At 48.2% G+C, this 13,505-nt stretch overlaps 1 protein-coding gene across 3 annotated transcripts in view; it reads left to right on the top strand.

Annotated features, from left to right (window-relative positions):
* Positions 1 to 8,405: 8,405 nt before the first annotated feature.
* The window catches only part of LOC143808191 (epsilon-sarcoglycan-like), a 35,660-nt gene continuing 30,560 nt past the window's right edge, over positions 8,406 to 13,505 (top strand). For all 3 annotated transcript variants that reach the window (XM_077290591.1, XM_077290589.1, XM_077290590.1), the window contains exon 1: positions 8,406 to 9,383. In XM_077290591.1, coding sequence (XP_077146706.1) covers positions 9,337 to 9,383 — 47 coding nt within the window. In that variant the 5' untranslated portion in view covers positions 8,406 to 9,336. The remainder of the gene's footprint in view (positions 9,384 to 13,505) is intronic.

The raw sequence follows: 13,505 nt of genomic DNA, 5'->3' as shown, positions 1-13,505 counted from the left end.
TTTGTACATTTGTACTCTTGGCTCCCTGTTTCTCCTTCCTATAACATACCAAGAACTAGTAGAGCACGGAGGATATATATACTACTCATAAATAAGGGGCAAAACTTAGAGTCTCATTTAGGCCTACTGGTGACAGTGCCGAGTCGCACTATCCACCTTGTTTCTTTTTGTGCCAGCAGCTTTTTATTGTCCCCACCCCGAACACCCAGATGTAAGGCATCAATTCCCCTCACCTTAAGTAAATTTGCATTGCATTTATGATGTAACAAAATGGCGTGGGATTGGTTTAAGATCTGACATATCGGTCACCGTCTTGGCCGCACCAATGTCCCGCACATGCTCACGAACTCAGACTCTCAACGCCCGTGTTGTAAGTCCAATGTAAATCATGGGACACGGGCACGTCGCGTAATAAATCACGTTGGTTGTACTACATGAGATCCGTTCTCTAATGTCAAACTCTTTCGTTCCATCAGCAGACGTAAAGTTGGAGCATCGCAGGACATTGGTGCAGGCAAGACAGTGCCCGCACGGGAAACACCCCAGATTGGGGCCCCTCGTGCCAAATGGATTACTCAGGGTGGGGACATAATGGCTGCGTACCAACAAGTCACTCAAGTTTTTACACCTTCTAGAGGTCATCTGAGGAAATGGGCCAAGGGAGGCCACCAGGGAGGGCTCAGCTCCCAGGACTGACCAGTGTCTGGTGAGGATGGAGCGCATGGCACTCCACTCATGATTATAGGTGGAGATAAAACGAATAGTACCTGCCCCATCCCCACCAGTACACCGGCCATATGAATGCAAGAGAGTCTCACGTGGGGTTTTTCTGGCACGGTCATAGCCGTGCTTGATGGATCGCCGGCTATAACCCCGGGCCAGAAAGCGGTCTTTCAGATCAGAGGCTTGTGCCTCGAACCTAGACTCAGAGGAACAGATTCGCCGCATCCTCAGGAACTGTCCGATCGGGACGGCCCTCACCATGGATGGATCATGTGCCGATGATGCGTGTAGCAGTGAGTTAACGGAAGTCGACTTCCTGACACAGACACAAAGACCCCAGGCAGGCAGCACAGACCCCCCCAGGCAGGCAGCACAGACCCCCCCAGGCAGGCCGCACAGACCCCCCCCCCGCCAGGCCGCACAGACCCCCCCCCCGCCAGGCCGCACAGACCCCCCCCGCCAGGCCGCACAGACCCCCCCCGCCAGGCCGCACAGACCCCATTATAGTGCATTATTGCACTATGGGAACTTCCGATTCCGGGATCTGATATCGCAAAAATATCGGAACTCGGTATCGGAATTCCGAGACAGCGAATATCGGGCGATACCCGATATTTGCAGTATCGGAGTGCCCAACACTAATTGTAATCTCTGTGCCCCTGAAGTCTCGGTATGCAAATTTGCATATCGAGACTTCCGGGCACAGAGGTTACAGTGGAAAACCGACGCATGCGCAATGATGTGCTGTATGCTTTGCCCACAGTTGGGCAAAGCATACTGCGCAGGCACGTGGAGACTTTAAATGCGCAGGCGCGTAATACTACACCAACGCCGGGAAATTTCTTAGGGAAACGCAAGAGGTGGGGGAGAAACAGCGATTTGGCTACGCCCATCGTACCGGACCGGGGTGATTGACAGCCGAAAACGGCGGGTTTACTAAGGTATTATGGCAGCAAAGGTGGGGAATCAGGCGATAATAAAGGCACTATTGTAAAGCGCAGCTCAGGCCCTATTGAACGCTATTTTTAGCTCATATTGTAAAAACGGGGTGACAGGTTCCCCTTAATACGGCAGTCTGTCTGCACTCAGACAGAAGGCAGGACCCCTCACCCCCCTCCAGAGTTGCGTCAAAGACAAGCAAGTGGCCTGTGCAGTGTGGATGAAATGCTACTTGCCGATATTTATCCAGAGCACCCACTGCATTGTTCAATCGGGAAGAGACAAAACTCCCAGCAGGTAAGAAGAGCTGCTTCTGTCTTTTCTGCATGTTGATTTACGAGGATAGACCTTTCTTCTCTACTTCGTAAATCCCCATATGACAAAAGCTTGCCTCTGTTGGCAGAGTTGTACTTGCTCACTGAATGCCATTCATATAACAGCAGGAATTCTTCACACATATTGCTCTCCTGGGCGAAGATTACAGAGCTGTAGTTTTGCCTTTATTCTCATACCACTTATATTTTCCTTTACCAAATCTCGTGGTTAGTCTTGTTGATTTGCGTCCAGATGTTACAGTATAGTAGGTGGGATTTCAAGTAATCCAATGTCTACTACGTGTCCACAGACACCCACGGCTCACCCGCAGAAACTGACATGCACTGCATCTTTCTAGACCGCAGCATGTCAATTTCTCTTACGGAGATGTTAGTCTCCGAAAGAGAAGTTTCACCAATAGAATATTGGATGCAGTGAATCCCCATGGCTCAGTGAAGACAAGCGGATTCACCTGCATTCAATAGACAGCAGGGCTTTGGACACAGCGAACATGTGCTGCCACTTCCAGATCATGTGCACCCAAGCCTTAAAAGGCACTAGAAAATACACCCAGTATCATCACCCCCTATTCCGCTCTCCCATAATGACGCTCCATCACAAAGCACACTACAGGAGGAAGAAGGTCCTGCATAAAGTGCCTGAATCTAGGGTTCTTCCCTGTGAGGTCACTTACCCGTGCAATAAATAGTGAGTGTGGAGTTTTGAGTGTGTTGTACTTTGGTGGGCACCATTTCAACTACACTGTAGTGCCAAACAGTCATCTTGAGATTCATTAAATGTGTTGTCTGGTCTAAAATGACAAGTCTGCAGTCTTGTGAATCCTCCCAGCACATGCACTGCGCGCTGGGAAGATTCACCGTGGCAGCACCAAGGACGACAATCACATGACTGCAAGTATGAGATATCAAAACTCCTGGTCAGAACCTGACTAGTACTAATATATTGCACAAAGCCGGAAATAGTCTAGTCAGGAATTTGCATACTTGCAGACACGTGACCATCGTTCTCAGTGCCGACACAAGAGAATTCTCATAGCGCACAGTGCATGCGCTGGCAAGATTAACAAGTCTGCAGTCACAGAGTGACTGCAGACTTGTCATTTTTTTTCGTCCAGACACCTTTAACCCCTTCACATCATATGACGTACATATATTTGTTGATAAGGAAAAACATCCTCAATTGTAGTCATTGGTTTTAATAAATATCAAGGTTTGCCCACGACTTTGTCCAAGTTTTAAATTAAGCGCGACATTCCTGACTTAGATGCTGCCATCAATAATGGCCAATGCAGAAGGTTCTCAACTGTAGTATACAGATGACACCAGCTCTATCGTGGCACATCAGACTGCACTATTCCTTTCTCAGTGCTGTAAAGAGGTAGCACTGAGGAATAAGGCCACTTAAATGACCACCATAAATCAACTGTGGTAGTTATGGAAACAAAATCTTTCAATTATTCATTTTACCAGGAGATTTGCAGTTATTAGAAAGATATAAGCAAAGAGCCATGTTAACATTTTAGAATGAAGATTAGTGTCCTTATGTTTTATTTTGCATTTTCATGGATTTCTTTTCCACACACAAGTACCGTGTATACTCGAGTATAAACTGACCTGAGTATAAGCCGAGGCACCTACTTTTGCCATGAAAAACTGGGTAAGCTTATTGACTCGGGTATATGCCAGGTATGCATTGTGCCCTCATCCCCATCATGGTATACATGGCTCTCCATCCCCCCCCCCCTCTAGGGTGCATGACTCCCCGGTCCCTGTCCTGGTGTGCATGGCTTTATTCCCTTATCCCCATGTATGATTCCTGTTAAGAAAAAAAAACAAAAAAAAACATCCTATTTACCTGCCTGCGCTCCCTCGGTGGCACTGCATCTTGTTCCAGCTTCCAGCAGCTCTTCCTGCTCAGCGATCATGTGGACCCACTCATTAGGGTAATGACTATGCATTACCTTAATGAGCGGTGCCACATGACTGCTCGGTTGGAAGAGCTGCAGCTGCCGGGGTCCAGAACGGAGATGCAGTGCCAGCACCGTGGGCGCGCCGGTAGGTATGATGGGAGTGCTGGACACCGGCGGCTGGCACTCTGCGCTATTACAGCAGCGGCACAGGCTTTAGCCACATCCGCCAGCTCCGGCCTCTGTGACTGGCTGCTCCCCCGCCGGCTTTCTGGGACTGTGACTAGTGTATAAGCCGAGAGGGCATTTTTAGTGCACACACAAAAAAAAACGTGCTGAAAAACTCGGCTTATACACGAGTATATACGGTACTGGTTTTTCATTCTTTCCTAGAGATGATTTTGCCATTGAGATTGCTGACCCTTTATTATACCCAAAGAAAAAGGCCACAATTTATCAGTTTTCACCTAAAACAGCTTTTTAAAGGGGGCAGTGCCAAACTCCAAACACAAATTCAGCATAATGTATGCCAAAGAAGTAGCATAAATTCCAACAGAAATGTAATTTGGTCCTTGACTTGAAGTACATTACCTACATTGGTAAACCACAGCAAAAAGATGAGCCAAAAATCATTAAAAACCTCTTAATCATTTTAGCATGTGTGGGTTGGGGCCAGGGAGGTACTCATAGCCGAGAGCAATCCCTGGATCACACCCTGGCCCCCCTCTATATAGTAATGTCCCTTCCTCTGCATACCTGGGTACTGCATTTCTGCACCATCAGGGTCCCTCCTGGGTAGTATTGGGCTCCTTGCAAGCGGTTTCACAATAACTGAGACAGTCCGGTTTAACTTCAACAGCTTTACTCAGCACATCCAGGGCATTTCCAGTATCAACAGGCGACGTTCTCCTTTCCTACTTTCCCTTTCACTAAGCTCTCTTCTGGGACGGGCCATACCTTTCGGTCCCTCAGAGTCCTCTCTGTCCAGATTCCTTGCCTCGTGTGGGGGTGTCCTCAGCCGCTTCTCCCCGGGTCTAAGGACCGCTGCCCATGCAAAAATCTGCCACATGATGAGCGACCTGTCTATACTGCTTAGCCTCCTTGTTAGCAAGTACAGCCCCAGAGATACTGCATCTGTTAGCACTGCTGCTGTTTGTTCAGATGAGAACCGGCCCCAGGATACTATAGGCTGGGTCTCCCTCCTTGAATGTTGCGTGACACAGTGTCACCCTGGGCTAGCCAGCCCACATGAGCTACACAGGCACCCGGCCCCAACTAACTACACCAGGAAGTCCTCTATCTTAACCCACCATGACCCTCCTATGTTAACTATCTACACCCTGTTCCATTATGACTATGTGTTGAACTATAATCTGTGCCCCCATCTAGTGTCCAATCTGTAGTAATACTCCCCTTTAACATTATACCCCCCCGGCCTGGGGTAACTCACTTTCCCTAAATACATATGTACACTTAGCAACAGACTATGCATCAATATAAGGATACCGCATACATACATTGGCACAAAACAGTAAAGGGGTTAGAGGCAGATATCAACATTACAACCCCTTACATATGTTATTCCAGTGTGCCCCTATGTAAGAATTGTGTACAAAACACCAGTCTTGATGAATTGGGGCCAAAGGGATACTTTTTGAGTGTTCTATAAGGACCACCAACTTTGTTAGCGCTTCCCCTCAGATTCATTAAAATGTACTATAGTCACTGACAAGTGCAAACACAATTATTGAATGTAGGAAAGAAAAAAAAAAAAAAAAAAAAAAGATCTTGCATAAGAATATTCCATACAACTGTTGCAATTGTGTTAACTTCTAATGCAATTTTTCAAATTTGGGCAACCCATCATATTAAAGAGTAACCATAATAAAAAAATAAAGAATTAATGAATAGTATCCATGAAAATAAGTAGCTTTATAAAATGTGTTATCAGAGAAATATGCATCGTTCTCCTCCAGGGCTTATGTTTTACTCTGTATTCAGCAGTAAAATCGGTAATCCGTGCAGACAGATTTTCCCCAATGCAGAGATAGGAGACTACAGTTGTTACTTATGAGATTCTATAGAAAAAGAGGGTGAGGGGCTAAAGGAAGGCATTTTGCAAGGTTAATATGTAACTGTCGATTTGGGGCAAACATGCAGCGCCCCCCCATTTCTATAGAATCTTAGCACCAACTGCATCTACTTTCTTAATAATAGCAAAGTGTGTATTCACTGAACACCGGTTTTACACCTGAATTCAGAGCAAAATATCAAACCAGGAATAGTAACTGTAGTACTAGAAGTAGCAGCACACATGTCCGACTGTCACGCCACTCATCAGGGGGACTTCCAGTGCGCTTTACTTTGCTTTCTCCAGCAGTCCCATCGACAATGAATGGAACAGTACTTTGGCATGCACAAAATCATTTTGTTCTAAGGGATCAAAGTCCCACTCTTCTAGCAATTGGTCAGGGTCTATTTGCTCAGACATCAACCAATTTAAAAGATACAACCTATTCATTGGACAGGTGATAAAGGGTTATTCTAGTTGGAAGAAGTTACCCCTTTTACCATTTGTGAATAATTAACAAAAAGTAAAAAAAGCTCTGGGATGCAATAGATAAAGCAAGAATTACGGTATGTTTCCACGGTCAGGAAATGCTGCGGATTGGACGCTGCGTACAGCTGCAGAGTCCAGATGTTACAGCATAGTGGAGAGGATTTTATGAAATCCCATCTCCACTATGCGTTCAAAGACGCAGGTGGCAGACCTGCGTAACTGGACATGCGGTGTCTTTATAGACCGCAGCATGTCTATTTATATTGCGGAGACGCTCTGTCTCCGAAAGATAAATTACACAATCTGTGTATAGGATGCGGCAATTCTGCATGTGTTCAATGAACACATGAGGAATTATCGCGTACACAGGCAGTAGGGCTTTGGATGCAGCAGGTAACTTTTGCGTGCAAAGCGCTGCCATTCCAGATCGTGGAGACATACTCTAGTAAGTCCAAAATTAAAGGGAACCTGTCACCACGTTTTTGGAAGATGGGATAAAAATAGCGTTAAATAGGGGCAGAGGTGGGCGTTACATTAGTGTGTGTGTTATGCGTTTATTACCCACCTAAGTTGCCGAAATAACTTTGCAAAGTCTCCGTTTTCGCCTGTCAATCAGGCTGGTCAGGTCACATGGGCGTGGTGTCTTCACCCAGATTTGGCGTAGTTTTCCGTTGGTGGCGTAGTGGTGTGCGCATGCCCAAAGTCCGGAATCCTCTTCCAGGGGATTTAAAATAGCGCGGTGTTCGTTATTGCATTGGTGATCGGTGGGCGCGGCCATCTTCCTTTGGCCGCGCGTGCGCAGAAGCGGCGCTCTGCTGGCCGCGGCTTCAGGAAAATGGCCGCGGGATGCCGCGCGTGCGCAGATGGATATCGCGGCGGCCATTTTCCTGAAGCCGCGGCCAGCAGAGCGCCGCTTCTGCGCACGCGCGGCCAAAGGAAGATGGCCGTGCCCACCGATCACCAATGCAATAACGAACACCGCGCTATTTTAAATCCCCTGGAAGAGGATTCCGGACTTTGGGCATGCGCACACCACTACGCCACCAACGGAAAACTACGCCAAATCTGGGGGAAGACAACGCCCATGCGACCTGACCAGCCTGATTGACAGGCGAAAACGGAGACTTTGCAAAGTTATTTCGGCAACTTAGGTGGGTAATAAACGCATAACACACACACTAATGTAACGCCCACCTCTGCCCCTATTTAACGCTATTTTTATCCCATCTTCCAAAAACGTGGTGACAGGTTCCCTTTAAAGCAGTATTAACAAGTGGGGCTAGTTTTGGTTTCCATACAAAAGAGATCAGGGGCCTGAGGCGCAGCAAGGGCTGGGCATGTTTGGCCCCATTCTGAATTAAAGGGAACCTGTCACCCCCAAAATTGAAGATGAGCTAAGCCCACCAGCATCAGGGGCTTATCTACAGCATTCTGTAATGCTGTAGATAAGCCCCCAATGTATCCTGAAAGATGAAAAAAAGAGGTTAGATTATACTCACCTGGAGGGGCGGTCTGGTCCGATGGGCGTAGTGGCCGGGGCCTCCTATCTTCATAGGATGATGTCCTCTACTTGCCTTCACGCTGCGGCTCCGGCGTACTTGGTCTGCCCCGTTGAGGACAAAGTACTGCAGTGCGCAGGTGCTGGGCCTGTCGGACCTTACCTGGTGCCTGCGCACTGCAGTACTTTGCTCTACTGCGATGCCCATCGGACTGGACTGGGACCGCCCACCCAGGTGAGTATAATCTAACCTTTTTCTCATCTTTCAGGTTACATCAGGGGCTTATCTGCAGCATTCCAAAATGCTGTAGATAAGCCCCTGACGCCGGTGGGCTTGGCTCATCTAAGATTTTGGGGGTGACAGGTTCCCTTTAAAGAGGCAGCACAACGTGCTCAACTGCCACAACATTCATGTTCGAGACTGCGGGGGAAAAAAGCCTGTCCCTAACAGCCTCATAGCAAATGAATAAAGGGGACAGAGTCACTGTGTAAAATGCCACTTTAGTCAGATGGGAGACAAGTGACTCATTCGGGCCCTGTTCTGTAACATCTCGCCAGACTCCAGAGATTACATCATGTCTTCAGAAAGCTGCCACTAGAGGGAGTCCTCGGCACACTACCAGTGTACTCACAACAGCTCCCTCTAGCGGTGAGTGCACGACACAAACGGGAGCCAAGTACAAAAAGCACACGGTGCCTTGGGCATTTCTCCCCGAGGAGAGCGCGCGCCTCCCCGGTGTCCGCAGCAGCCGCGTACAGCGGAAGTCGCGGGGATAGCAGCGCACGCACCGTATACCGAGGACCTACCAGCCAGAGCAGCGCGCCCGGGCAGGAGTGTCGGAGCCGCGCGGGCCGCACACCCCACAGCTCAGGGGCGGCAGGCAGGACGGCGCGGCTCGCGTTTCTCTTCCCGCTCTCACCCCGGGACCTCACACTCCGCCCGCGGCCGCCAAGGCTGACAGAGACGAACTCTTCGCGACCGCCGGTGGTGGCGGCGGACCGCGGCCTCATGAGCGGCAGCTGCGGGAACATTTGAGTGAGACCCCGGTTGCGGTGTGGAGAAGCCGGGCTCGGTGGGAACAGGAGGGCGCGCGGCTGCCGTTTTTTTGTTCTCGGTGTGTTGAGCTCTTTCGCCCGCTGAAAGGCAGCCGGGAAAACAACGAGCGCCACAGAAGAGCCCGGAGCTGGTACCTTAGGGTTAGATACATGCCCTCTCTGATTCCCACTGACTGCGAGCCACAGCGGCAGGACAGGCTTTTATACACGATGTGACGTCACCGCGGGACTTTGAATTAACCCCCACAGGTGGCGGGAAACTATCAACCTATCACGGGAGGCTCTGTGTATCACGTGATCTCAGTGACGCTTGGTTATATGATGCACGTGAGCAGAGCGGGTGGCAGGAGTTCAGTCCTGGAGAGGTCAGTGCAGCGGCGGCTTATGGCGCGGGCAGGCCGGCGAGTGACAGCCGGCGAGTGACAGCCGGGCGAGTGACAGCCGGGCGAGTGACAGCCGGCGAGTGACAGCCGGGCGAGTGACAGCCGGGCGACCATACCTGGCGCTGCTTCTCCTCATAGATAGTGTCAGATCATGGCTGTGAATAGTTGTCATTCCTGAGATATGAACAGTAGTCTCACAGCTCGTTGCCTTGGTAACTGACCTCCACTGTTGGACAGCAGATCCTGTTCAGTGCTTACAAGACGAGGCTGAAGTTGGTTTCTTATTCGGCAGTTTCTTATTCGGCAATTTTTTCTTTTCTGTTTTTTATAGGTTTAACAACAAAAAATAATCATCACAATAATAAAACACAATGCAGCGAGGAGCCCTGATGTGAATACGCTTAAAAACGGCTACAAAAACAATAACACTGGCACAAAAATGGGCATCAAAGTGGGCAACAAAGAGCGCTGAAGAAAGGGTTAAATGCCTTTGGGCCACTGATCTCACGCTGCAGACATATAGAACAGGGCGCCCCACATCCAAACCAGTTATTTCCAGCCTGGCCCAAATGGGTTCTGGGCATCAGAACTGGCATCAAAGTGGGCAGACAGTCAATTTTTACAGATTTGAATAAGTGATGTTTTTAAGGGGTTAAATGCCTTTGGGCCACTGAAACAACACTTAAAATTCACAGACAGTGATGCCCTGCATCAAACCCAGATCCCTTGAGCCTGGCCCAAATGGGTTCTTGGCACCAGAACTGGCATCAACGTGGGCAAACAGCCCATTTTCACCGATTTGAATAATTAACTGATGTTTTTAAGGAGTTAAATGCCTTTGGGCCACTGATACGACACGTAAAATACACAGAGAGTAATGCCCTGCATCAAACCAAGGTTCCTCCTGCCTGGCCCAAATGGGTTCTGGGCACCAGAACTGGCATCAAAGTGGGCAAACAGCCCATTTTCACAGATTTGAATAAGTAACTGATGTTTTTAAGGGGTTAAATGCCTTCGGGCCACTGATACCACAGTGCATACATATAGATCAGGGAGCCCCACATCAAAAACAGTTCTCTTCAGCCTGGCCCAAATGGGTTCTGGGCATCAGAACTGGCATCAAAGTGGGCAAACAGCCCATTTTCGCAGACTTGAATAAGTAACTGATGTTTTTAAGGGGTTAAATGCCTTTGGGCCACTGATACGACACTTAAAATACACAGAAAGTGATGCCCTGCATCAAACCAAGGTTCCTCCGGCCTGGCCCAAGTGCGTTCTGGGCACCAGAATTGGCATCAAACTGGGCAAACAGCTCATTTTCGCAGATTTGAATAAGTAACTGATGTTTTTAAGGGGTTAAATGGCTTTGGGCCACTGATCTTACACTTAAAATACACATTGATGCCCTGCATCAAACCCAGGTCCCTTCAGCCTGGCCCAAATGGGTTCTGGGCACCAGAACTGGCATCAACGTGGGCAAACAGCCCATTTTCACACATTTGAATAAGTAACTGATGTTTTTAAGGGGTTAAATGCCTTTGGGCCACTGATACAACACTTAAAATTCACAGACAGTGATGCCCTGCATCAAACCCAGATCCCTTCAGCCTGGCCCAAATGGGTTCTGGGCACCAGAACTGGCATCAAAGTGGGCAAACAGCCCATTTTTACGGATTTGAATAAGTAACTGATGTTTTTAAGGAGTTAAATGCCTTTGGGCCACTGATACGACACCTAAAGTACACAGAAAGTGATGCCCTGCATCAAACCAAGGTTCCTCCTGCCTGGCCCAAATGCGTTCTGAGCACCAGAATTGGCATCAAACTGGGCAAACAGCCTATTTCCACAGATTTGAATAAGTAACTGATGTTTTTAAGGGGTTAAATGTCTTTGGGCCACTGATACCACAGTGCATACATATAGAACAGGGAGCCCCACATCAAAAACAGTTCTCTTCAGCCTGGCCCAAATGGGTTCTGGGCATCAGAACTGGCATCAAATTGGGCAAACAGATCATTTTCGCAGATTTGAATAAGTAACTGAAGTTTTTAAGGGGTTAAATGCCTTTGGGCCACTGATCTGACACTTAAAATACACAGATATTGATGGATGGCCTGCATCAAACCCAGGTCCCTTCAGCCTGGCCCAAATGGGTTCTGGGCACCAGAACTGGCATCAAAGTGGGCAAACAGCCCATTTTCACAGATTTGAATAAGTAACTGATGTTTTTAAGGGGTTAAATGCCTTTGGGCCCCTGATACGACACTTAAAATTCACAGACAGTGATGCCTTGCATCAAACCCAGGTCCCTCCAGCCTGGCCCAAATGGGTTCTGGGCATCAGAACTGGCATCAAAGTGGGAAAACAGCCCATTTTCACAGATTTGAATAAGTAACTGATGTTTTTAAGGGGCCTTTGGGCCACTGATGCGACACTTAAAATTCACAGACAGTGATGCCCTGCATCAAACCCAGATCCCTTCAGCCTGGCCCAAATGGGTTCTGGGCACCAGAACTGGCATCAAAGTGGACAAACAGCCCATTTTCACAGATTTGAATAAGTAACTGATGTTTTTAAGGGGTTAAATGCCTTTGGGCCACTGATACAACCCTTAAAATTCACAGACAGTGATGCCCTGCATCAAACCCAGGTCCCTCCAGCCTGGCCCAAATGGGTTCTGGGCACCAGAACTGGCATCAAAGTGGGCAAACAGCTCATTTTCACGGATTTGAATAACTGATGTTTTTAAGGAGTTAAATGCCTTTGGGCCACTGATACGACACTTAAAATACATAGATATTGATGCCCTGCATCAAACCCAGGTCCCTCCAGCCTCGCCCAAATGGGTTCTGGGCTCCAGAATTAGCATCAAAGTGGGCAAATAGTGGGTTGGTTTTGGGAATGCCTTGGTTACAGCATCAAAACCCTGTTATTAACTGGGTTAGGCTACGTTCACATTTGCGTTGTGCGCCGCAGCGTTGTCGCCGCAACGCACAACGCAAACAAAAACGCAGCAAAACGCATGCACAACGCTGCGTTTTGCGCCGCATGCTTTCAACGCATGCGGCGCAAAACGCAGCGTTTTTTGTAAACGCAGTTGCGTTTTCAACAAAAAACGCAGCGTTTTGCGCCGCATGCGTTTTTTTGTGCAGTGAGTCATTCTTCATCCCACCAACAAAAAAAAGTGTCTACACAATAGATAAGGGCCACCAATGGCTAGAAGAGGGTTGGTGTTTATGTAATTGTGTATATATACCATGGCAGACATGAATTCCTCCCATTTTGCTGGTATTCATGATGGAGCGTCCCATGGACAGTATCGTCATGGATATGGAGATGGAATTTGCCTTGGCTCATGCCTATGCTGTCGCCTGTGCTCATCAAAGAGAAAGAGAAAAACGGAGATGGATTCATCGCCGATTTTGGATACACCCTATCTTGGAAGTCCGGGAGAGCCGTGGAGCATACCATAGCTTGTTTGGCGAACTGAATGAGAACCTGGAGAAATATTTCGAGTACACCAGGATGTCTCAGGAGAGCTTCCGGTATCTTCTGCGTCGGGTGGAAGGAGCCATTAGCAGGCAGGATACTCAGCTCCGGAGAGCTATATCCGCAGAGGAGCGGCTGCTGGTGACTCTACGGTACGTAGCTGTTTGAATGACTGAGATATGTTCGGCTACGTTCACATCTTCCCTTTTTTTTTTTTTTTTTTTCTTAATTTTTGTTGGGGGTGGTATGGTCAATGTACTTTTATAAATTGCAATGTACTAATGTAATTTCTTTATGTTCTTGGCAGTTTCCTGGCTACCGGAGAGACCTTGCGATCCCTTCAATTTCAGTTCCGGATTGGAGTCTCCACTCTCTCCGGAATTATTGCTGAGACCTGCCGCGCTTTGTGGGATAATCTCCGGGAAGAATTTTTACCCGTCCCTACAAGCGATATCTGGTTGGCCAACGCCGAGAAATTTGAGGAAGTGTGTTCGTTTCCAAACTGTATTGGCGCGGTGGATGGCAAGCACATACGGATTACCAAGCCAGGGAAAAGTGGATCCCTTTTCTACAACTACAAAAAATATTTTTCCACTGTGCTGATGGCAATTGCCG

The sequence above is a fragment of the Ranitomeya variabilis genome, chromosome 2, assembly GCF_051348905.1.
Source record: "Ranitomeya variabilis isolate aRanVar5 chromosome 2, aRanVar5.hap1, whole genome shotgun sequence".
Classification (NCBI taxonomy): Eukaryota; Metazoa; Chordata; class Amphibia; order Anura; family Dendrobatidae; genus Ranitomeya; species Ranitomeya variabilis.
This window is presented reverse-complemented; position numbering and strand designations above follow the sequence as displayed.